Source organism: Panthera tigris, chromosome B2 (genome assembly GCF_018350195.1).
Source record: "Panthera tigris isolate Pti1 chromosome B2, P.tigris_Pti1_mat1.1, whole genome shotgun sequence".
In the NCBI taxonomy this organism is placed as follows: domain Eukaryota; kingdom Metazoa; phylum Chordata; class Mammalia; order Carnivora; family Felidae; genus Panthera; species Panthera tigris.
In genome coordinates this window covers 91,268,182-91,294,743 of record NC_056664.1, presented here as the reverse complement: position 1 = coordinate 91,294,743, position 26,562 = coordinate 91,268,182, and the positions used below count along the sequence as shown (strand labels likewise).

The 26,562-nt window shown below is 33.2% G+C and overlaps 1 protein-coding gene across 3 annotated transcripts in view; it reads right to left on the bottom strand.

Annotated features, from left to right (window-relative positions):
• Positions 1-26,562, bottom strand: part of GRIK2 (glutamate ionotropic receptor kainate type subunit 2) — a 649,982-nt gene that overhangs the window by 6,881 nt on the left and 616,539 nt on the right. For all 3 annotated transcript variants that reach the window (XM_042986881.1, XM_042986877.1, XM_042986878.1), the window contains exon 16: positions 6,876-7,126. In XM_042986881.1, the coding sequence (XP_042842815.1) occupies positions 6,876-7,126 (251 nt within the window). The remainder of the gene's footprint in view (positions 1-6,875; positions 7,127-26,562) is intronic.

Here is a 26,562-nt window from a genome sequence, read left to right as displayed (position 1 = left end):
ACCGCCTTGGTCAATATAACTATGAAATGCATTTTTAAGAAAAAGCAATGTTAACCATCACATTCTTGCTAGTTGTCATACTCATACAATTTTCAACAAACATATAACATCTAAATATCTAATGCCTAATTCCAGGAAAGCTCTCTCTTTTTAAGATCCAGAAGTTAAAATATATCAGCTTTATGAATAATAATAAATATGTTATAGCAACTGCTGCTTATTATATGCCAGACACATGCAAAAACTTCCATGTATATTAACAATCTTAATTTTTAAAACTTTCATCTATGTTATATTCATAACTCATTTATTTGTGTATTTTAAGTGATGTATGGAAAGATTAAATAATTTTATCCAAAGTTGAATAAAGTTGAGAAGTGACCTCAAATCTTTTTTTTTATTCCAAAACTCATGCTTAATTGTCTAGGAAAGTGAAATAACTAGACAGTGCTTATGATCAAAGCCCACAGTCTTTTTATCTGTTTTAAACTCCTACTCCACACATTTCATCAATGCAACTTCAGGAAGGAAAACTATTAGGAGAAATAATTAAATATGCTGTCGCCACTTGTGCAATATGTTATAGCTTAAGTCGTGTAAGACGAGGCATCTTTGACTTTGGGAACCACTTGACCCTTGGGACAAAACCTCATCTGCACAATATGGATAATGATCATTGCACACTCCTCAGGGTAACACTGTATTCAAATGAGACATTGCTCTTCAGAAACTCTAAAGTCATTTCTAAAAACAAGGTAGTGAAATTATTATCAGTCAAGCTACAATTTTAAAACATCATTTATGGGCATAAACAGGATGGCTCATCATAAACAAATGACTTAAAAATCCTTTTGCTGATTTGGAACTAGGTTGGCGAATAAAATAAAGATTGGCATCTCATTTTTAAGTATGATTTTATATTTATGTTTAAAAACATTTTTAAAAGCCATCCAGTTAATCTTTATTTAGGTCATTTATAGAAATGAAGAGATGCTCTGCTCTCAGAGAAAAGCAGTAACTTAAAGACAATACATAATGAACTATTTGTCCAAAGTTTTTTTTTTTTTTTTTTTTGCAACTTTTAACTTTTGAATAGCAACATGTTTTATGGCTAAATTTTATTATACTGAAAATTTACTTAGAACTTTTAACTTCTAAAATTTTAAATGTCATTAAAATTTCATGCATTAAATCAATGAAAGGCACAGCTATTCTGTGTTTTGTTAATAGGCATTACTTGCAAAAGGTAAATATTGAAATCTGTACTGTTGATTTATAAGAGTATTTGCACTCCTATATCTTATTCAATAAATGACTTCTTGCAAAAAGCATTGCTCCTGATGGAACAAAATTCTTCGGCATTCTGAAAGCAACAACCCGTTTTCATTCTTATGGTTCCATGAAATACAGATTCAGTCAGCTTTGAAAGTGTTTCCTAATACATACTCTTTCATCTAGGATCCCTAGTCTTGCAGCTCTAAACTAAACCACCCTGATTTTCTCTTTATCATTCCCCCAAATTGCATTGTTTTCATTCCTTTGGCTTTCTGTGAGTTACAACTTCCTTTTACATTTGTTATTCAACTCTAGACCAAAGAGCATTGTATGTGCTCTCAAAAACATTTTTAACTTTCAGTGTCTGGAAAAAAACATCATTATTTAGAGGTTATCTGGAGTATGATATACCAGCATTCTATAATACAAAGAACTGCATTGACTAAAATGTACTATATCATGGAAAACAACAATACAAAATAGTTCTTACAATGTACTTCAATCATCTTAAAGGAAAACTCAAATCAATACAAATTCAATATCTGAGCAATAATTTATATTTTTTATTTCTCAGACATTTTTAAGACATTTTGTTTATACTTAATAAAGAGTATTTTTGTTGCTAAGATTTTTCATGTCAGGAAACTCAAAGATTCATGTTCAAACTATTCAACAAAAACAATCTTTACAGGCAAATACATTTCAATTGCACAAGAAAGAAAATATTTCTGTATATAAATCAGACAAAATATTAAACTATGTAAGTTATATTACTATTCTTGTGGAAATCAAAAGAAGTCAGAATTATGTACATCTTTTAAAAGAGGACATCTTAAAATATTTAAGAAATGAGTACTTTTAAACATAAATGAATTATGTCATAAAATAGTTTAATGAAAATTAAAATTATTACAATCACTTCTAATTCATGCTTACAAAACCAATATACTCTAATACATACTACCGGGCAAAACAAAATTCTGTATAGTAAGTAGCTTTTTTCAGTTATACAGTAAGACTTAGAGAGAAACAGGACTTTCAAACATATCCATGTAACCTGAAATGCACGGATAATTGCCTCAGATACACAACAGTTTCTTGGATTCTTACTGAATGAAACTTAAGTAGTAATATTTTTTAAATCAGGGAAAAGGTAAGGCAAGAAGAAATAAATTAGAAAATTCACATGTTGATTAGTTACTTTTTCAGACGTAATAGAAAAAGAAAAACGTTTTCGAGGATCTTTCCAAATGGTCAAGTTATACTTTGGAAAAATCAGAAAAATAAATATTTATTTATTTTAAAAGTTTGAATAAATGAAAAGCAATGTATCTTTGATGCATTAATATCTGCATCAAAATTAAAACCATGAATTATTATGAAAATTGTAATACACCATCTTGTGGTTATCTGAAAGGAATGCAATTTACAGTTTTTGAATTTTTAAAGTCTATATATTTCAGCATTTTCTTCTGTTTTCCAATTTAACCTGCCATCATTTAAAAATGGTACTTTCTTATACTACTCTTAATTATCAAACAACTTGAAAATATAAAGTTATAGTCATCAAGACCTATTTGTTCCACTTATATTTTATAAAACATGTGCTATAAAAGACATCTTATTTTCCACTTTATATAGTAATAATAATACCTATTAATTTTATTATCCTCATTAGAGGTAAGACTTGACATGGGAAGCTATTAGATATTCATAAATTTTTCCATAAAGTTCATTTTCAACTAGAATTGTGTCTATATTGTATCTGGCAGCCTATTTAGATAAAGAGAAGAAATTTCATTTTTTTTTAAATACTAGAATACTATAGCCTAAAGAAAGAAGGAAGAAAATGGAGAAAGAGAAGGGAAAAGAATTATGGAATTATGAATAATATATCGTTGCTTACCTTCAATGTGAAAAATATAATTCATCGCATGTTTGGCTCTCAATAACTAATTATTGAGTAAATGAATGATTTCACAAATATTTACCTTATTTTTAAAATGTAATTAAAGGCACAATTATAAGTGTAAATAAACTGTGAACTTCTATATGTCCTCATGCATATTTCATGATAAAATCTAGGAATATTTTATGGCTAGTGTTAATAAATTAAGTAAGGTGCGAAACAAACTGTATAACTAAATAAAATCTTTTTCTCAAGAAAGTTAAAGAAGAATTGAGCCCAAGAACCTAATTTATCACACTAAATAAAATGGGTCACTTTTAATAAACCTACAATTATTCGTTTTATAAATATAGTTCTTTTGAACTATGTAGAAACATAGTTCTTTTTTATTCTTTTTAAAAATTTTTTTAACGTTTTATTTATTTTTGAGACAGGGAGAGACAGAGCATGAACAGGGGAGGGTCAGAGAGAGGGAGACACAGAATCTGAAACAGGCTCCAGGTTCTGAGCTGTCAGCACAGAGCCCGACACAGGGCTCGAACTCACGGACCAAGAGATCATGACCTGAGCCGAAGGTCGCCCAACCAACTGAGCCACCCAGGCGCCCCAGTTCTTTTTTATTCTTTATGATACACTTTTTAAAACAGTTCACTAGAATGAACTTCATTATTAATTTAAATACAAAGAAATAGGTAAATAAATAGATGATAGATCAATCTACCTTATGCCAACAGGCACTATTTGGGACCTCAAAGATGCAAACCAGACACTAGGTCTTTGACGAAAGGAACTAAAAGTCTAATAGGGAGGCAACCACACAGAAAAAGCTACAAATGCTTAAAATAGTGTGCTAAGGGAGAATGGAGATATGCAGAAGCTTCACAGAAAAAAAAAAAGATATCTAGACTTAATGATGGATGCGGTTTAAATGGGCAAAACACCTTCCCAGCTTTCTCAAAGGAGGGGGGAACTGTTTTTGGAATTATGACAGTACCTGAAATCACCTAAGTATAAAAAAGTAAAATGCACATGTCATATTTTTTTCATTGAAATAGGAAATGAAAACCTAACACCATCTTGTGGAAATAACTGTGTTATGTACCCAAATCCATTATATCCTATTGATTAAGGAAAGCTTTCTGGGCAAGTTGATACTTAGTCTTGAATGCCTAACCTAAAATGACTGGTGAGAGGTTGCCAGGTAGAAAAATGGTCAAGATTTGTTCAAATGAAATGGAAGAGGATTTGAAAAAGCTGAATTACCTTGGAAAATTGAAAGTAATTTAGTCTGGCCAGAGTAAAGGTACAAATTGGAGAGAAGCAAAAAATAAAACTACAATGGTAGGGACAGATCCCGAAGTGCCTCATGTGCTAAGCTAGTGAGTTTGGATTTCATTTTGGAAGCTATGTGGAGACAGGGTGTGAAAAGCATTGGGGAATATGACTAATAATGCTCATGTAATACCAACATAGATGTTTCTTTCCAACGTAATGTTTCATCTATTTCAGTCAAAAAGGGTACATTAGATTCCTTGTCCTTAACTTTTTAGGTCCTACAGGTCCATAGAAATTCAGGAGAGCAGGTTGATATGTGGAAAATCCAACTAAACTAGTTTTTTATAATAATATTGAAGAAGGTTTTTTACAGAATTAAATCCCTAGATTCTTTGCTTTTTGTTTTTGTTTTTTGTTCTGTTTTTTAACAGAATGTTTATACATTAATTGTGCGTTAAAGACATGGCCTAGGCAAATCATATGACTAGGACAAAGAGACAAGAGCAATAGAACACCGCATGTTTAAAGAGATTAATTCATTTGTTTTATTTTAATACTGAGATATATCTTTAATACATATAGAAGATTTGAGAGATTGAGGTTCCAATTAGAAAACCCAAATTCCTTCTGTATTTTTGGACTCATTTTAAGCATTATCTAACCAAATAACACATTTATTGGCAAATTATAATAAAAATGGAAATTGATGAGTTAATGTATTTTGTCTTTGATCAGTTCTTTGGATTTGACTTTAAAACTCATTTTGACACTACAAAAAGGATCATAACATAAAAAGTGTACTTAGACTTAGTTGTCAGTCACAACAAATATTTGACTTAGCTAAGTCAGCACATATAGCCATCCTGGATATTGTGGGGGGGATTTTTCAAAATTTGAATTGGTTACTTTCCTCACGGATAAAATGAGACTATCAAAATAGTCATTTATAAAAACATTATTTTGAAGTGTTAAATACTGTAGTTAAGTAAAAATATAGAAATGTTGTATCCAAAATTTTGATTTCAGAAGGATAAGTAATTGCAACATAAATTACCAAAGACACAGGAAAACGTTTTTGCTTTTCAAAAATAGTTTTAAAGGTGTAAGTGCTCAAAGAATATTTGCAGAATACATTTACCTTAATGTATGATATTATTTTTAATTTCATATTTTTACTCTTCATATTTACCAATAAAAATTAATAAACCTTTTGAATATGAACGAGAATATAATATCACCGTGACACAAGGTCTAAAAACTTAAGCCCTAAAAAATGTTTTTTTTATTAAAAACAAAAGAGGGGCCCCTGGGTGGCTCAGTCAGTTAAGCATCTGACTTCTGCTCATGATCTCATGATCTCACAGTCACGAGTTCCAGCCCCATGTTGGGTTCTGTGCTGACTGCTCAGAGCCTCAAGCCTGCTTCGGATTCTGTGTCTCCCTCTCTCTCTGCCCCTCCCTTGCTCACATTCTCTCTCTCTCAAAAATAAATAAACATTAAAAAAATTAAAAACAGAGATGTTTACATACAAAAAGTAAATGAAATGCCAGAAGACTTAAAAATGGTAAAGCAGTATTTCATGTTTAGAGCTATAAATTTACATACAAAACGTGTCATGTACCATCTGAAAGAGATCTTTCTATAAATATTCTTCATATTTATAGAACTGAGGAAATTATAGCACTATAAATATATAATTTGAATGAGATTCACAAGTTTTTCAAGAATGGAACAGAAAGACATTTGTACAAAATATTAAATGTATTAAAATCCCAAGAAAATATGCAATAATCTCAGGTGTGTATATACATTCTTCTAAAGACTCTGGTGCAAAGGAATAAAGGATTAAACGTAACATTAAATGGCAATAAAGGAACCACACTATTTTCACATATTCACTAATTTAGAAAATTAGCTGTTATTTCCACAATGCAAGTTAAGATTTCTTTTTTCCATTAGAAATTTATTGCACTAAAAATCTTCAAACAAAAATTTCATTTACCCTCTAAATTGAAACTGTTCTTCAGGATTGTATTTTAAAGCACTTTTTATCTGCAGAGAAGTACTTCTCTTCATATTACAATTTCTTATTTTTGCTTCCTTCATTAATTAACTATATTCCTCCATTAAACTAACCACAAAGAACTTCAAGCAGCCAAAGTCTCTTCCTTTTCAGGCTTCAGTAAAAGGAGAAATAGCCACTTGTTCTGAAGCTGGCTTCGATTTAAACATATCATGTTTAAATTAAAAAGCACAAAGCTGATCACGATTCTTTCTGTGAACCTTTGTTAGATAATGAATGGCAGAAGACAATTAGCGGTCACCGTTCTAAGAATTACCCTTGGTTGGAAAGATCAAAAATAGTTTGTTTTATTATCACAACAATTGCTTTAAATTGTAAAAAAGTGACATTTACCTTTTCCAATTGAGCGTTTTTTTTGGACTTGTATAAAAACTCTCCCACTGCCACAAAAACGGAGAGCACCAGGCCGGCTGCCAGAACAATGAAGATGCCACCAATATTTTGAACCCCCAGGGCACTGGCCTCTTTGCTCTCTTCCTCTGGACAACCATTGCCCCTCCACCACTTTTCCTTCATCATGTGCAGCTTGCCTTCCTCTTGCAGCTGAAGAATTGCTATGGTGATTTTGTCTCTGTATGGAGAACCTAAGAAGAGAGAAGATAGGTTAGCTATTGCAAGGAAACTGGGGTTTTATAATTAAAGGTTAACATGATCAGAGGAGGGCAGAACTTTTCCCAGACACTCCAAAGCAATCCAGTATTTATGTTCAACAGAAAAAAACAACCGGAAAATGACAAAGAACAGACAGTTAAGTAACAAGATAAAGTAGTCCCTTTCTGATGTTGAACGATAGAATAAAATTTGTTTTTAAGGAAGAAAATGTCTCTTTTTAAAAGGCAGACAACTCAGCACTGGAAAATAAGTAAAGCAGAGGTAGAAACCTAAAAAAGACATTATAGAGTGCCAGGATAGTTCGCTAATATTTAGGAATCATTCCACATTGAAAAAGAACATTCATAAACCAGTAATCTCTATTTTTAGGAAAGTTGTGGGGAAAATTGTGTTTCGCATGAATAAGTGCAATAATTTAAGGCAATTATGATTAACAAGCTGTATTCAGGGATAGCTAATACTTTGCAAATCATAGGTAATCATTTCTATTTTTTTTTATTTTATATGAATAAAAGAAAAAAGCTTGTACAGGACATGGATCATTCAAAAATCATAATGACAATGCATAAGATTTTTGGACAGTTTATGTATTATTTTGTGCTTTGGAGGGAAATGTTCTTTCCAGTGGTGGCAACAGTATAAATGAAATTTAGTATATATGATAATGGGGGTAGATATTAATCTGCATTAGCCATCTTATGATAAGTAATAGCTTTTCTAATTGGTTGCCCAAAAGCATAGAATAATATTGAACTACAAGTATCTTTCAACACCCATCTCAAGGGATTGGTGTTCCTTCTTTTTCCCACCCGGAAATAGCCTGTATCTAAAGTTTCATCTTCTTTCCTCAAACACTATACTGCACATTCCATTTTTCTGCATATACTCGTTGATAAGTTTTTCTGCTTACATAAGAATACTAATTTTAGTTTGTATTCAATATTGCCTCTGATACCTTTTTTTTTTTTTTTTTTACTTAAATATACCTACAGGGACCTATACTGAAACTTTATTTTTGCTAAGAGTGATTAAAAACCTCATCAGGAAACTTTTCTGACTCAAAAGGGATACCACTATATATCTTGTTTTTACTTGCTTAATATAACACGACCAGTTCGGCCTCATTCTCTTCGCAAGAATAGTCAGGCTAAAAGCAGAAAAACTAGGGAAATCATAGGCAGTAAATAGCCTGTTGAAAAAGTTGGAGGAGTGATGATCTACCAAATCCAGCTGGTGAGTTGTTTCTTTAACGTAATCCTTAATGTTAGTCAGAAGAAATGTGTAACTATAATGCTTCTATACAACATTTCTCCAGCTTTCCTAAAAAAGGGACATTATCCATTCCTATATTTAGAACTCAAATATTTTATTTTCACTGTACATTTAATTCTTCATGATAATAAAGGAATGTCTGCCTCTTGGCTTCTTTGCTGTGCTCTCTTCCAAATGCCATTCTGATGAAAATATTTAGTTTAAAATCAGTCCCTCAGCCACTTCAGGTCTCAGTGGATGCCCCTTTCTACTTTGATCACTAACTAGACACTCAGCCTAGGTCACTTTTATTCTTCTTCTTATTATTATTATTATCATTTACCTTTCAGGATGAGACTTATTTTCCTATGTAGATTATAAACTATTTGGAATAGATTATATTTATCTATCTATGTGTATCTATCTATCATCTATTTCTATCATGTATCATCTCACATAATAGGCTCTCAATAAATATTTCATATTATGGGGAGCATAATATTTGACTGAGGCATTCCTAACATAATGTAAGAGTAAAAACCTAGTGTTTTCAGTCTCTCTGACATGTATTTAAAAACCATAAATTAAGGCCATCTGTTTGGCTATCAAGTTTTCATTAGTTCACTGCATCTAACCTAGCACCAGCTTCAAGGTCACTTTTACGTTGAATTGCCATTCTGATTAACCATGTGTATTCTCAGCAAAATAAATGTTCAATTGAGGGGGAAAAAAATCTCCTTTAAGCAGAACTGCAGTTCATTAAATGTCTTTTAATTAGAAATATAGCATCTGAAGCAAATTTGTGCTGATAGAGCTTGTGAAAATGGCCACATATGACTAATATAAAACGTGATTTGGGGGCCCCTGGGTAGCTCAGTCGATTGAGCATCAGACTTCGGCTCAGGTCATGATCTCATGGTTCCTGGATTAGAGCCATGCATTGGGCTCTGTGCTGACAGCTCAGAGCCTGGAGTCTGCTTCAGATTCTGTGTCTCCCTCTCTCTCTCTGCCCCTCCCCCTCCTTTCTCCCTCAAAAATAAATTTTAAAAAAAATTTTAAAAAATTTAAATGTGGTTTCTTTTCTGGAAGCACAATTGTAAGCAAAATTTGGGGTGATAGTGACTTGAAAAGTAGACTTTCAAATATGAAAAATCTTGATCTAGCCAAGTAATATTTTTGAGTCAGCTTATTTCTCATCCTGAACAATACTGAAAGAATACCATTTTATTGCCAACTCGCCATACCCATTAAACTGCATTATAATGTTTATTCTAATATCTTCAAAGACAATATTCTCCCCCTACTTTCTCAAAATAAGGCACAGACAAAAGCAACCCACTTTTCAAGAATTGATAGATACGCTTTAATTTCTTGCTTGGCTGTGCTTCCTATTTCTAGCACTTACTGTAAACTTGAAAATTTCTCATTGCTAGAAAATCTCCCCATACTTGTTTCCAACATAAATATAGTAATGTGTAAATAGAATTTGGGTTAAATCAAAGCTACAAAGTTAATATACCTCATTTAGAGGTCTTTAACAAGATAATATAGGGAACATAAGTGATGAAAGTAAATCCTTGCCATGTTTTACTTATCATTCTGTCACTGATTTAGTTTAAGTAATTATTTTTTAAAGAAAAAATTCAATAATAAATCATTACTTCTTTTGGTATATCATTTGATGCTCCTTGGGAAGAATTTCTATATAGATATTAGTTGAAGTCAAGCATGGACTGAAATTTCATCTAGTTGAAAAATCTCAAGGATACATTGAGATCAAAGAACAAAAGTATCTTTCATCCTCCTTGTGACATGAACAGCCAAGTGCTTAGCTCTAATGAAGTGAACAGCTATTAGTTAGATAGATAGAGCTTCAGTTTTGCCCAAACTCCAACCCAGACTCAATCCAAATGCTGGCAAGGCAGGAACCATGAGAACACTGAGTGGCAACGAGAGAAGCCATTTGTACATGGCAAGGCTGCCTCCAAGGAAGATGTGTATTTTTACAAGAGGATTTTAAGATTGATTAGAAAACTACTGAGGAAATTGTAAATATATCTATTATAATGCAAAGTATTGTACTAAAAGTCAATCCTCAAATGCTTAAAAGGACAGATAGCCATAAATGAGTGAAAAAACACTTTAGACAAAAATATCTGAAAAATTGCAACATCCCAGTGGTTAACTTTCACCTCCAGTTTTAGTAAAACTCTACGAGAATTTCAACATAGGGTTGCCAGATATTTTATTGTGTGTGTGTGTGTGTGTGTGAGAACACATGAAACATTCTATCTAAAATTCTCTATATTAAAATGTTGGCAAATAAATCATTTTTTTTAAATCACGCAGGATATGCCAAATTTCTCTTAGTCCTGAATTTGGCCTTTCCATTTTCACTTTGTAATGTCTGATTTTTGGTTCTTTTATATTCTTGCTCACAATGAAATTTTCTTCAGTTATTTAAACATATAGTCCATACTGACAGAAACTGTTATGTTTTTTTTAAAATTTTTTCTTAACATTTATTCATTTTTGAGAGACAGAGAGAGACACAGCATGAGCGGGGAAGGGGCAGAGAGAGGGAGACACAGAATCTGAAGCAGGCTCCAGGCTCTGAGCTGTCAGCACAGAGCTCGACTCAGGACTCGAACTCACGAACTGTGAGATCACGACCTGAGCCGAAGTCGAACACTCATCAACTCAGCCACCCAGGTGCCCCGTGTTATGTTTTTAAAATGTGTGTGTGACCCGAAAAACAAATAACCCAGTGAAGAAATGGGCAGAAAACATGAATAGACACTTCTCTAAAGAAGACATCCGGATGGCCGCAGGCACATGAAAAGATGCTCAACGTCGCTCCTTATCAGGGAAATACAAATCAAAACCACACTCAAATATCACCTCACACCAGTCAGAGTGGCCAAAATGAACAAATCAGGAGACTATAGATGCTGGCAAGGATGTGGAGAAATGGGAACCCTCTTGCACTGTTGGTGGGAATGCAAATTGGTGTAGCCACTCTGGAAAACAGTGTGGAGGTTCCTCAAAAAATTAAAAATAGAACTACCCTACGACCCAGCAATAGCACTGCTAGGAATTTACCCAAGGGATACAGGAGTACTGATGCATAGGGGCACTTGTACCCCAATGTTTATAGCAGCACTCTCAACAATAGCCAAATTATGGAAAGAACCTAAATGTCCATCAACTGATGAATGGATAAATAAATTGTGGTTTATATATACAATGGAGTACTACATGGCAACGAGAAAGAATGAAATATGGCCCTTTGTAGCAACATGGATGGAACTGGAGAATGTGATGCTAAGTGAAATAAGCCATACAGAGAAAGACAGATACCATATGTTTTCACTCTTATGTTGATCCTGTGAAACTTAACAGAAACCCATGGGGGAGGGGAAGGAAAAAAAAAAAAGAGGTTAGAGTGGGAGAGAGCCAAAGCATAAGAGACTGTTAAAAACTGAAAACAAACTGAGGGTTGATGGGGGGTGGGAGGGAGGGGAGGGTGGGTGATGGGTATTGAGGAGGGCACCTTTTGGGATGAGCACTGGGTGTTGTATGGAAACCAATTTGACAATAAATTTCATATGTTGAAAAAAAAATAAAGTGTGTGTGTGTGTGTGTGTGTGTTTACAATTTTCCAAAGGATCCCATTTACCAGATAGAAAAGGTTGTAGCTTATAAAATGAAGGAAGGAAGGAAGGAAGGAAGGAAGAAGGGAGGGAGGAAAGAAAAGAAAGAAGGAAAGAAAGAATGAAGAAAAGAAGCAAAGAAAACATTATTATTACATAGTGATATCCCTTCATGTCAGATGCCTAAGACTTGGGGCTCAAAATGAGCACTGAGGAGGCACAGAGACAGCCTCAAGTGATACATAGTAATAGTACATGCATGGGCATAAATAAAAACTAGAAATTCACCTATTCAGAATTTCCTCAATAAAAGAATTACTGTCTCCAAATGTCCTTAAATGTCAAATTTTGACAATAGAATTTTACATAAAATTATAATTTCAGTAACATCCCTCCCAACAGATAGATTAAAAGTTCCTTAGGAAAATAAACTGATTATTATAAACAATTAATATGAGTCCCACCAAGTATTTCAGAGCTAACTTCCTGGGCTTAGGAAATTGAGTTGATTCCTTCCTTCCTTCCAGCTCTTCATTCCTTTGCCTTTCCTCCTCTATTTCTCATACTCTTCTCTTTTTGTTCTTGACTTCTTGTTTCCTTTCCTTCTTTTCCTTCACTTCTCTTCCCTGTTGCCTTTCCTTTCCCTTTCTCATCTTCCTCTCTTCCCTACCCTCCCTCCTTCCCTTCCTTTCTACTATTCTAAATTTCTTACTTACAGGATGAAAGCCACATGTTATTATATGTACTTGGCTCTAAGCCTAAACACAATTTATTGATCTGCCCATTTGTTTGTCATTTTCATATTCTTTACAAACTCACAATTTTAAGTATGTACCAATGTTTTCCTTTTCCTATTGCAAAACATCTAGATAGCATAGAAATGATAAAACGAATGAGGTCAGCATTATGTTTAATTCTTGAGCAGGCATATTGATTGATAAATAGCTTCTCTTTAAAGGTTGCACAGCAAGTTGTCTGATACTTGACATGCTTCAGTGAAATATGCTAAAATTATATCCATACACTGGTAATTTCCTATCCATCCTGCCAAAATTTTCTTTTCTTTCAAATCAGGCTTCTATATGCTTTAATTACAAAGGTCAGAAACAAGATTACCCTTGCTTTGTATAAATATCTCATTCTAAAACTCATTATACCAATATTTCCAAAACTGGATTTTCTCCACAGATTTCCTTTTTTGGTAAATGTACATCTATGGTTCATTTTTAAAGGATTCCTTGGTCAGATATTTGAAGAATACTCCATCACAAATGCACTTCTCATAAATTCACATCATATGATAGCAAAATACAAGCTTCTATCTACCCATTAAAAAAAGGAAAAAGTTTAAAAAAAATTGCTTAAATGATCAGATTAGGGCACATGGGTGGCTCAGTCTGTTGAGTGTCTGACTCTTGATTTCAGCTCAGGTTATGATCTCAGGGTTCCTGAGATCAAGCCCTGAATTGGGCTCTGCACTGACAGTGCTGAGCATGCTTGGGATTCTCTGTCACCCTCTCTCTCTTCCCCTCCCTTGTCCTCTTTCTCTAAATATAAATAACTTAATAAATAAATAAATAAATAAATAAATACATTAATACATAAATAAATACATAAAATGTTTAAATTATTTTTAAGGAAATAATTTTTCCCTGTAGATCTATTAATGTCCCTTCAATTATTTTATTTTTATCTCAATTTGAAAAGTACTGCCTTAGATAACAATAATTGCTACTCTTTTTTTTTTTAATGTTTATTTATTTTTGAGAGAGACAGAGACAGAGCATGAACGGGGAAGGGCAGAGAGAAAGAAGGAGACAGAAAATCTGAAGCAGGCTCCAGGTTCTGAGCTGTCAGCACAGAGCCCGAGGTGGGGCTTGAACTCATGAGCTGTGAGATTATGACCTGAGCTGAAGTCAGATGCTTTACCGACTGAGCCACCCCGGTGCCCCCAATAATTACTATTCTTATTACATCGGTACTCTCCATCAAAACTATGTTTCTTGTTAGATATTTCTGCTTGTCCCTGCTTAGATATCTTCCTCCCTGGCTTTGAATTTACACATCATTACACCATAGCCCATCAAGTTACATTTTCTTTTTTTGTATGCTCTTTTTCATCTAATGATCTATATGCTTCATGAAGCATCAGCTCATAAAAATTCATATCACACTGCTCACCTTAAGACATGTCTCCACACCTGGCTTTTGAGTCCCCTTATTAGATACTTTTGAGGATCAAGAGTTGTAACAGTTATTTAAATATATTTGTATATTAAAATTGATGAAAAAAACAATTTGGGGTGGGGAGGGGGAAGTACACAGCCTTTGTTCTTCCTAACAGCATTAAAATCTTTTTAACATTTTGTTAAAATCTGGAGGGGCTGGCTAAGTGCTGTTTTTCATAATGACAAATCATTTCCGTCAATGTCCTAGAGAACTTCAATTTCTTTTGTTTTATATTTTGTAGTTATCCAGATCATTATGATGATATTGTGTGCTGGGAATGGCACAGACTTAAGTAACATTCTGGTAGTTGCTCCCTTTGAGTCTGGGAAGATATTTCTCTGAAGTCTACTCATAATTTTAGATTTCTTCTAGCTGGTCATTACTCCAAGATATTGTGCACTTTATGAAATACAGTTATGTACATATCTTGTGGGTATGAGACTATACCATAATCACTAAGCATATGTTATTTCAAGGGCTTGACTCAAAGAACTTTAATAATTCCCTAATTATTCCTTTTATTTTGAAAGAATTTCATTTTCTTTTTTGTTGTTGTTTATTTTAAGAGAGAGAGCGGAGAAGGGGAAGAGAGAAAGGGAGAAAGAGAGAATCCCAAGCAGGTCCCTCACTGTCAGCGCAGAGCCCAATGCAGGGTTCCAATTGGCGAAACACAAGATCATGACCTGAGCCAAAATCAAAAGTCGGAAGTCTAACTGACTAAGCCACCCAGGCGCCCCTGAAAGAGTTTCATCTGATAAATGTTTCTGAAACATATACCCAAGAACTTGAAGCCCTTTAAGTGTGGGCTTAAGACAAGGCTACTTGTCAGTTATTGGTAATCAAACATTCATTATTCACCTTATTTCACCCATCATCTAGCACAGTGCCAATCACACAGCAAGCATTCAACAAATTCTTTTTGAATGAATATTCAATCAATTATAATATATAGAGTATGATATAGCCAAAATAAGTCAGGGTAGAGCTTCTGATATAGGACATCTTCTAAGGCTCTTGTTAAAATCAGTAGAATAAGTAGAGTCCATAAACAGCCTTATTTCACACTTCTAATATTGACCTTATGGAATAAGTTTGGTCAACAAGTCACTTTATAAATTCTTATGCATTCCTTGCATTTAATCAACAGCCAGCAGTTTTCCTTGGTCAGTGCTTTAATAAGTAAAAGAGCAGCTAGCCCAGAAGATCTGAGGGTGTCTGCTGGAATTTCAACTTCCATTCTTAAATTACAGTGCTGTTGGCAATGTGAAATTTTATGAAATGGCTCCCTGCGCCCTATCCTGAGATGAGTGCTAAGTGCCATAAATGCACAACAAATTTTGAGTGCTTTTAGAGCTGTATCTATTTTTTACCATTCTTTCCATCAAATCTTCCAATAAAGATAGAACCAGAGCACATTCTCTTAGAGCCTTTGCCCCAGCAGAAGATGGGTTTTATTATCTCAAAGGACATTTTCCTTCCCATAGTTGTTTTTAAGAAGTGCTAAGACAAATTTTACATTTACATTCCAGATTTAATTTTATATTTCTATATTTCCAGATTTATTCAGTGTTTCTATTTACTTATTTTATTCATTTCCCATTTTATTCGGTCAATAATATTGTTATACAGTACCATAGCATCATTGTTCATTTTCTCTTAGAACTTGTCTCAGTTTGTAACTAAAAATTAATTTCTGTGATTATTTAATGCTCATTTACACTAATAAGTTATAAATTCCACAAGGGCAGGGGTTTTATTTGCTTTGTCAACACACAATAAGGACACAATATTTGTTGGGTGAACACATGCATAAATAAAATAATATATTAATTACTAAATAATTGGTCATGCGTGCTTGCAGTGTTATCTTTAGTCATTTCATATGAACCCAAACTATACCTAGATCTTTAATCTATATATAATAATTATAATATATTTATTTCAAATGAAGCCTTTAATATATATAGCAACTAAATACTTTCATGGGGCCCATTTCACACTTCCTGTGAGATAACAGCTAAATTGGTATGAAGTTCTATCTCCCTTTTTACATTTTCTTTTCTAGGCATCCAACCAAAACCCTTCAATTTGATAGGAGTATAGGGAGTCCATTAATTAGAATCATAGAAATAGAAGAGTAATCTGATTTTGAAATCAAATTATCAACATTATAATCACAGAATGGTAAACAACAGATAAAAGTGATCCATTCTCCATGATACCTTGTAATCTTTCTGCATTGGATATCTAGGACCATCATTTCCTTGTTTAAAATTTTCCGGTGGTGCTCTACAGCTATAGAATAAAATCTCCATTCCTAAATGTGTTACACAATCCTTTCTTCAATCTATCACAGGCTTCTTCTCTTATTTTATCCACTTCTCCTTACATCTAACCTGCTAGCAATACACATTAAATGTACTTCCCATTGCCTGGGGAGCCACATTTCTACACTTCCTCCAATTTTCTGGTTGAACTTCTTCTCATTCAGATAAATTTCTGTTCATCCTTCACTATACTTGCACACTTTTTCTTGACTGCCACAGAGATATACAGGATCCCTCTTTTTTGGTGCAATGGCATTACAGATACTCTAGGACGGCATTTGGTATATCATATTCTAATGTTTTTCCATGTCTCTTTCCCTACTAAGTGATAATATGAATGCCCTGGGTGGGGGGGACCATGTCTGAATCATGGTTTGTTTTGTTTTGTTTTGTTTTGTTTTGTTTTACTATATTACACACACAGGTGTGTATAGTACTTATCACAGGTGTTAGATTCCAGGCATATAGTGATGAATAATGTCACATGAGCACTACCTTTCTAGAGTTTTCACTGCAACAAAAAATACATATATTGGATAACATTTTATAAATATGAGGATCATTATAATGAAGAACACAATATTATATAGTCTTGTAACAGATGAAACTATCTTAGTCTGCTGAGTAGGTACAAAAAAAGGTTGCATTGCTTTGAAAATAAGGGTCAGGAAAATAACTCTCTTTTGCTGCTTTTTGCCTACATTTCTTCTATTTCCTTTCTATCACATTTCTGTTTTAGGAAGGTATATATGGGAAGGAAAAATGATAGTGAAAGCATCCCAAACCCACTTAGTTAATTTCTTCTAGATACAGAAGATAGAATTAGGTATAAGATATCAGGGTCATGATGGAATGGAGCCAAAAATAAATGCATTGTTAAAGTAGAAATGAGAGAGGAAAAGTAAAAAACCATAAGGCAGAGACTACATGCATTTAGGGAGCAAATGTGTATATAAATATCAAGTGGATGTACCACCAAGGACATCATAGGTATAACAAATTTTAAAGTATGTATATTCAAAATCAATAACTGGCTTAAATTTGATAGAGATTGTGGTTTTTTTTCCCTTTGCAGTAGACCTCAAAATGCAATGTCTTTATGACTTCTATAGAAAAGCAATGTAAATGTATTCTATTTGAAAGACTATTTGCAGAATCCTCAGGAGAACATTCAAGTATCTAAAATAACAAAAGGAGATGCTTATATGAAGCACAAAAAAGTCTATTAATAAAAAATTCAAGTTATACAGTATGAGTTTTAGCCAGTTGCCCTTTATTCATATTCTGAATAGTCTCTAACTTATGTGAAAAGAATAAGAAGGGCAAATATTATCAGCATATTATGAAAAAGTAAACTATTTTCACTGGTTCTGACATCTTTCATATATATTATTTAAAAAGTAGCTGGTGAAGTAGATTTGTGGTCACATTTCTTCTCTGGGTATTAAATCATGAAACTCTGACACTAAGTATGAAAATAGAAATAGTTTTATACTGGAATCCTGCCTTCCTTACAATTTTTCATCTGCATAGTAATCATTTGAATAGTGATAAGAATGGAAATGTCAGCAATACTTTCCTAAGTATGATGTTTTCATTCCAAATCTAATATCAAACTATAATGAACAAATTACAAAAGTTGGACCATTTTAAATAAAGTCATCCTTGTAGTTAATCATCAAGTACCCCAAAATTGGGAGAGAGGATGTATTTTTGAAAAGAGTAAGTATCTATCCTCTAAGGTAGAGCTCAAGTCTGATTGCAATTTGATCTGACTGCTTTCTCCTCACTGAAATCTACCACTGAGTCCCTGTGTTATATAACAGACCACCTTTCCAGGTTGTATTCTCCATAATTTGTGTTCAATTTATTTTTTCACAAATGTCTCCTTAAGAAAGGGGATGTTGTATATCTATATTTTGTATTCATTATTTTACAGAGCGAAGCAGGTTGTACAGTGATAAAATTTCTTATAGATAAACCAAATACAAAGGAAGAATACATGTCTTTAGAGATACTGTTCTCTGAATACATCTTGGGACTCTGTTCACTAAACATTCAAGAAATGCTTGGAAGGAAAAACTTTATTTTATTTATTTATATAATGGTCTACAATAGGAATTATCTCATCTTTATAGAGTAGATATCAATCACCTTCTTCCCCCCAAATGATGGTTAGCTAACTACAGTATACTGATTACGTGATGGCAAAACCCTAGTTAAGTTCCATAGGCAAACATTTCCATGTGGTTAGGAATGGGTTATATTAACAATCTGCCTTATCTACAATGTATTTGAGATGTCTGATTACTTAAAGAATAGACAGCAAAAACCTAAGATACAAATAACTTAAAAACCACAATACATCCTTTCAATAATGATAAAACATTTAAGACATTCCTTTGTAATTCTTTGTGGTGCATGTGTCCTGATCCAAATACTACAAATATAATATGTTCAATCTTTTTTTATTTAAAAACAATTTTTTTAATGTTTATGTATTTTTGAGAGAGAGACAGAGAGAGACAGAGCGTAAGAGGTGGAGGGGCAGAGAGAAGGAATCACAGAATCCGAAGCAGTCTCCAGGCTCTGAGCTGTCAGCACCAAGCCCAATGCAGGGCTCAAACTCACGGACTGTGAGATCATGACCTGAGCTGAAGTTGGACACTTGACGGACTGAGCCACCCAGGCGCCCCAATCTTTATTACAACCCAATTATGTAGACATGTTTGCCCTCACTTACAGATGAGGATGCTGAGTCTCAGACAGGCTCAGTGACATCAACTAAGACACCTATGACATTCCAATGGGTTTGAACATAAGTCACCTGACTACAATGGCCCCACATTCTATACAGCATGCTAAGAAAATGCCCTTCACATGAGGACCCTCAAATGCAAGACAGCCATATTTGGAATCTAGTATTTCCACATTTTACCTCTGTGCTTTGACTCTTTTCCCCTGTAAGAATGATTGATCTTACTTAGTCCTACAAACCAAAGGGTAACAATCTGGCATAGTCAATCTGGCTAACTAATCTATAATAGAGTTTGAACCCATGGCCTTGGACAAATCTGCACAAGACGCTAATTAAACGAATGAAATGATCCAATGTTTGCATATAAAATCTATCAGAACTAGCTCTGTTTTCATGAAAATTATCCATTTATGCATTGTTTGGGCACCATTTGGTCAGCATTTACACTATTAATGAAAACTGCTCACACTGGTGCTTACAATTCATCAAATTCCCTCTGGAAGCTTCCTAGATTCTAGCACGCAGAGTTTGTTGATGATCTGTGGAGCAGGCATAGTTTACTGAGACTCTCATCTGTTTTCAGTGACAGGAAATCTAGACTTTAACAGTATGCCAGAAATATACAGCTTCTACAAGCGTAATTTGACTTTTTTTTGTTTAATTCAGGCCCTGAAAATTATTAGATCTTGATTTAGCCTTGCAAAATCGCTTCACCAACATTAAAATTATGCTGCTTAGGCAATGAAAAGATAGAATGCATTTTAATGGAAGGTTTGACCTGCAGAAAGATGAATAATTTGCATCAATTTTTGTGCATTATGTTCAACTAATGAAGACAAATGTATTCATTCACTTCAGTAAAGCTGAAGAACTGAAGGCCAGCGATTTTATGCATCTATAATGATGAATATTATAGTACTTATTATATGATGGATTGAGAATTTTAGAAATGGATGGTGAGCAAAACAGAGAAAAAAACATGCTTCTAATACTGATTTCTATTTTTATAAACACTGGCATCTGCCTTAAACAAACAACATGCCTCTCCTAACAAAATCTATATCTCCCACTTCATCAAAGAACAAGAAAGAAGAAAGAAAGAAAGAAAGAAAGAAAGAAAGAAAGAAAGAAAAAGAAAGAAAGCAGTGAGATCTCACGCATTTAACATTAGAAAATAGAAGTGAAGAAAGAAATTTTACATTGTTCATATGTTGAAGTTGTATACTTCTACCATAAAGGTGGCTCAGTCGGTTACGCGTCTGACTTGGGCTCAGGTCACGATCTCACAGTTTGTGTTTTGAGCCCTGCATCAGGCTCTGTACAGACAACTCAGAGCCTCGAGCCTACTTCAGATTCTGTGCCTCCCTCTCTCTCTCTGCCCCTTCTCTGCTTGTTCTCTCTCTCTCCCTGTCTCTCAAAAAATGAATAAATGTTATTTTTTTTTTTAAAAAAGAGTCAATGATACAACCTCTTGCAACATTTTTTACTTTAGGCTGATTATGGGTAAGAGCATTGTAATGAGATAAAAGTTACCTGAGAATCATTAATAGGATTACTACTATTTCATATTCATTAACATAAAACTTGTTATAAAACAGTTTACAAAGGTAAAATTAAAACCCTATTATCAAATAGGAATATATCCTAGCATTTATAATTAAATAATATAACAGAAATAAAATGTATATAACAATTTTGTGTGTGATAAAATGATCTTTAAATCTAACCTTAGTGTTCAAAAGCATTATAAAAATATCTACTTTACATTAATCTTTTCTTCATTTTTATATTTCCACTTTACATCTTCATGTATTACACTTATTTCAGTAGTTGTATGACTATGATATGACTGAGTTAATTTGGATTTTGTTCACAGAAATAGTTATTCACTGACTGCTTAAAACTTACTAATGAGTTAAGCCCACAAGTAAAATGGGAACAAATTATATTATAGAAAACTTTTGCATCAACAATATGCACAGACATGAACACCATCCCTCCATCCCCTTCTCAGCTGACACATATTTTATATATGTGATTAAAGTCATGAGGAAGTAACAAATGAAGCATGCTACTAACTCCTTGTTAAAAATAGAAATAGTTTTAATGAGACCGTTCAGTCACTTTATAATATTTCTACCAAATTGAACACAGCAAACCAAAATAACACCAACTGGCTCTAATGGATTTTTTGAGACTGCTGCTTTCCTACCAGCGCATGGACTGCTGAGTCTGCCTAGTCTTCAAAGTACAATGTGCATTCAATATTCGAAAGAGAGAAACCAAGAAGGCTTTTAGTCTGGGCAGTAAGAAGGGAGGCAATGCAGTAGAAAATGCCATTAAGTAGAAATGCTCCCTGTTCAGATAAATAGATTATCACCTATGGTGAATTAAAAGTCAAGATTGCAACTGCTCACCCATTTTAAATATTCCTTACTGAAAACTGCTGCGATTTGCTTTTTTGCTTTACCCCATCTAGAGTTGTTATGTGTGTGTGTGTGTGTGTGTGTGTGTGTGTGTGTGTGTGTTTCTTAATTTAATTCTTTTGAATGGCATAGGAAGTTCGGTTAACTTAAGAGTAAGAACACCTACAACTTCAAAAACCTACCATACAGTAAATATTACGTTGAAATAACAGTGCTGCCGTCAGGAAAACTGTGAAAGGGATATGATGTCACCCCAAGCTTAATTAAACCAGCATCTGCTTATTGAGCATTTGCCTTCACATCATTGTTGATTGCTCCACTAAGGTATTTTTGCGTAAACAGAGCTTCCCTAATTAAATAGCTTATACCGGAGTCATTCAGCGATTTCACAGCACACTTTGGGCAGTTATCATCATACTCAGAATGATGAATGGTGAGGGTTGCCCCTGGATGAGTCACACCAGAGGAGGCCTACCTTGCAGGCTAACAAGAAGTTGCATGGGCTATTGGGGGACAAAGGAAAATATATATAATTTTTGAAACATTTCTGATTTCTCACTCCAAAAGAGACAAAGTCTGTTTCTGTTTTAACCTCCTGCACATAATCACACATGCCTCTTTGACAATGTCTGACCATCTGAACAACACTAAAAGCAAAGAGAGTTCCTCTCTCTTTGATCACATTTACGGTATTTGTAAAGATGAAATTTTCCCTATGGATCATGGCTCCTGCAGAATATGCACTCAAAATCCTGAGGTATTTCTGGTACTGATCTAAATTTTCAGAACCTGAGCCCACATGTCTCTGCTTTGAATATACTGACCTCATTAACTTTTGCTGTGAAAAGAACAAGAGCTTCAATTAACGTTTTCATACAAGAATGAATTTTTTTTGATTTATGCTTAAACAAAATTTTCAAAGTAAATATATTAGCAATAATCTTTAATATACTTGAACAATGATGATACAATAAGCAAATGCTAGTTAACTAGTTGAAAATGCAGATTATGATATTGGCTGAAAGTTTATGGGAAGTCAGAAATCTCATTCAATTGCTAGAGTTGCATGTCCTTGTGTTTATTAATGACTAAATAAATATAAATAATTCATGAAGCCATATTTCTAGTAGAAGTATGGCAGAGCAAATCATAAATTACTCCCTGGAATCTTTTTCTCAGAAGTCAAGTATTTAAGGGAGTGAAGTATGAAATGCCTCTTTCTAGATTGTACTTCTCTGATGAAATGATATGAGAGTTAAGATTCACTTACAATGTATGGAGTCTCAAAATTTATTTTACACTGTTATGAATGAATAAAATACAATTCACTAAAGAACTTAACATCCGGTCAAACAGAAGAAAACAAGTTATCTAAATAAGAGAAACAAAAAGTATATTGCAATACATGCAGGTGAATGATTTGAATATTTTTCCTTTAAATTATTGTTTTCAACTTTATCTCATTCAGAATTAGACTAAAAATAAAATATAGGCTACATGCATTAAATAACTTTTAGTGATATGAGAGTTTAGTAAATTAAAGTTAATATTTGGCTTTGACTATAAAGAAGAATGTGCTAAAATATTCTTCTTTGTCTATTATTTTACTGTATCATAGTATTTTTCAGATTTTGAATTTTTATTCCCATGTATTGATAATTTTACATTAACATTCCAAGAATGTCCTATAAAAGTTAGAAATTTATCATGTGTTATTGCCTAATTAAAAAATTACTTTAATGAAAACACTAACATACTATTATTTCCCCATTTATCTACACACTACAAAGAAATGAATCCATTTAGATACAACTTGATATCTATAAGTTTCTCAAGCAAGTGCCCTTGCCAAAATCAATGAATATTTTCCACAATAACTCAGCTTTCTTCAGAAGGGCAAAAGTTGATCTGATCAGCTGAGTTGAACAGATAAAAGAAAAAAACTACATCCTAAGGCTTATAGTTTAATTTGTTTTGTTCTTTCATCTTATCTAAAAGATAAGCTTTAAATTAGAGGAAATAGAAATTCTAAGTGCTGTGCCCAGTATATTTTCCTCAATTCAAAAAGTTATATTAAAATATAGCTTGTATATCTATTAATATTTTGAACTGTTTTATATTTTCCTTAGTAAGTCTCTACCTTTTAATAAAAGGTATCAGGGGTTAACAGTGTCAGGGGTAAAGAGGGATTGAAAATTTCCTTTTGTATGCTTCAATAAATTATAACAGAGAACTCCTTAGAACTGATTCAAGTATTGGGGCACCTGGGTGGCTGAGTCGGTTAAGTGTTCGACTTTGGCTCAGGTCATGATGTCATAGCTCATGGGTTCAAGCCCTACATCAGGCTCTGTGCTGACAGCTCAGAGCCTGGAGCTTGCTTAGGATTCCATGTCTCTGTCTCTGTCTGCCCCTTGCCTACTCATGCTCTGTCTTTCTCTCTCTCAAAAATAAATAAATAAATAAATAAATAAATAAATAAATAAATAAACAAACAAACGAACAAACATTTTTTTTAAAAATTAAAAAAGAGAACTAGTTCAACTATTATCTTTCTTTTTAAAATAGTTTTCACACCTGAAATAACACAGTGGGTTTTTGAGATTTGTATAATACACTATTTTGATTCACTTTTAGTAAGCATTTCCTCAAAGTGAGATAGTATGATAGAGACATTCCTGGTACACTGGTACATTGTATTTACAACAACAAACAACCAAGGAAACAAAAATATTTCAAGTTCAAGATTTTATATTAAGTAGAAGTCAAAATTATTTTGGAAATTTTAAAATTATAAGTGCTATTATGTAACTATCACTAACTAAAATACCTGTGCTAGTCTGCAAAGTTCTCACACCACTTCCTCAAATCTTACTTCCCATTACCCTGGATTTCTCAAGTTAGTTTACTGAGGTCATCACATTTCATAATGTAAAATGCCACATTTATTATTAGCTATAAAAAGTACTTGTTTTCTCTGCTTATAAATCTTGCTGCACGATCATATTTTCAGATGTAGAATTTATGTGCTCAACAAATGATAGCGGGTGCACAGAATGCAGGTGCAGTTGCGTAGGCTTACGACAACAAAGAAACAAAAATCTCTGCCTTCATCCAGATAATATAAAGCAGCAGAAGATGGTGAAGACATATGAGAATTTCACTTCTTTCAGAAACAACACTGAAAAATACATTTATTTGCTCTAGCTCTTTCCAAATGAAACTGCAAGCCAATGAGAGCCTAACAAATTACTGCTCACAGCCCTCATAAGTGTTTACAACTGTGCTTAAGTTTTAAAATTTATTCTAAGACATCAGTGAACCATATTTCTCCATGTAGTTTCTAGCCCAATTTAGAACAAACTCTCTGAATTTGTCAAGCATACTATCAGAAAAATTGTTGTAAGTTTAAATTAAATAGACCTTAAGTTTTCTTAGTATAACCTAATTTTACCAATTAAAAAAAAAAATCTAGAAGTCATAACTCAAGTGACTTGCCCAAGATTAAAAGACAAGGCTAAATTAGAATATCATTGGGGGGAAAAAAGAGTATCATTGGGCATAATACTATATGATGACATTTTTTAATTGAAGTATAATTGACATAAATCTTATTAGCTTTAGTTGTACATCATAGCGATTCAGTATTTTTATACATTACAAAATGATTTCCATGTTAAGTCTAGTTATCATCTGACACCATACACAACTATTACAATTATTGACTCGATTCCCTATGCTGGACATTGCATCTTAATGATATTTATTTTATTACTAGAAGTTACTATTTCTTAATCCCCTTCACCTATTCCACCTGCCTTTCTACCCCTCCCTCCTCTGGTAAGCAACAGTTTGTTTCCTGTATCTATGAGTCTGTTTCTGTTTTTATTTCTTTGTTCATTTTGTTATTTAGATTCCAGATATAAGGGAAATCACACAGTATTTGTCTTTCTCTGGCTTACTTCACTTAGCATAATACCCCTCTCACGTATTGCAAGGTTGTTGCAAATGACGATACTTTCTAATAGCACATTATTGGTCTATTGCCGAAAATATAAATTTGCTTATACACCTTTTCATAAATGAATGAAAGTATACTTGAAAAGTTAGCAAAGAAATCACTCATTACAAATTCCAGATAAATGGTACACGAACTCATGAAGTTGGTGAGTTCATTATATAATTCTTACCAAGGGAAAGAATCATACCAGATCTAACTATGGTGAATGCCACAGTTTGAGGACTCCATCAACACAAAAACTTTGCTCCTCAAGCAGGAATTATGAAAATTCAATCATTAATAAACATTTATCATATATTAGAGTTAATTATAAAACTTTGGAATTAATACATACATTGGCATAACAACAGCAAGGCTTTGGGAGGTTTTTTTTTTTTTCTGTTTCAGGCAAAAAAGTGGTTAGTTCTATGTGCAGAATTTATAAACAACAATAATATCAACTATCACCGCACACTAGGTAGTCAAAACACATTAAAAATAAAATATTCCACCTCAAAAATATTTTCTGTGCATCTAAGTTCTAAACAATTACTGTTGAGTTTTAATAGCCCAACTTCTATTAAGGTTTGAATTAACATACATTTAATTTTTTATTCTTTAATAACATTCTACTTAATTTGGAGAATTCCCAGTATACAATTTACTTCCAACACATCTGATTTCAGCTACGTTTGCATACTTTGGGAATAAGAATCCAAGATTTTGAGGGTTTTTTTGTTTTCTTGTTTTCATTTCTATAGTTACTA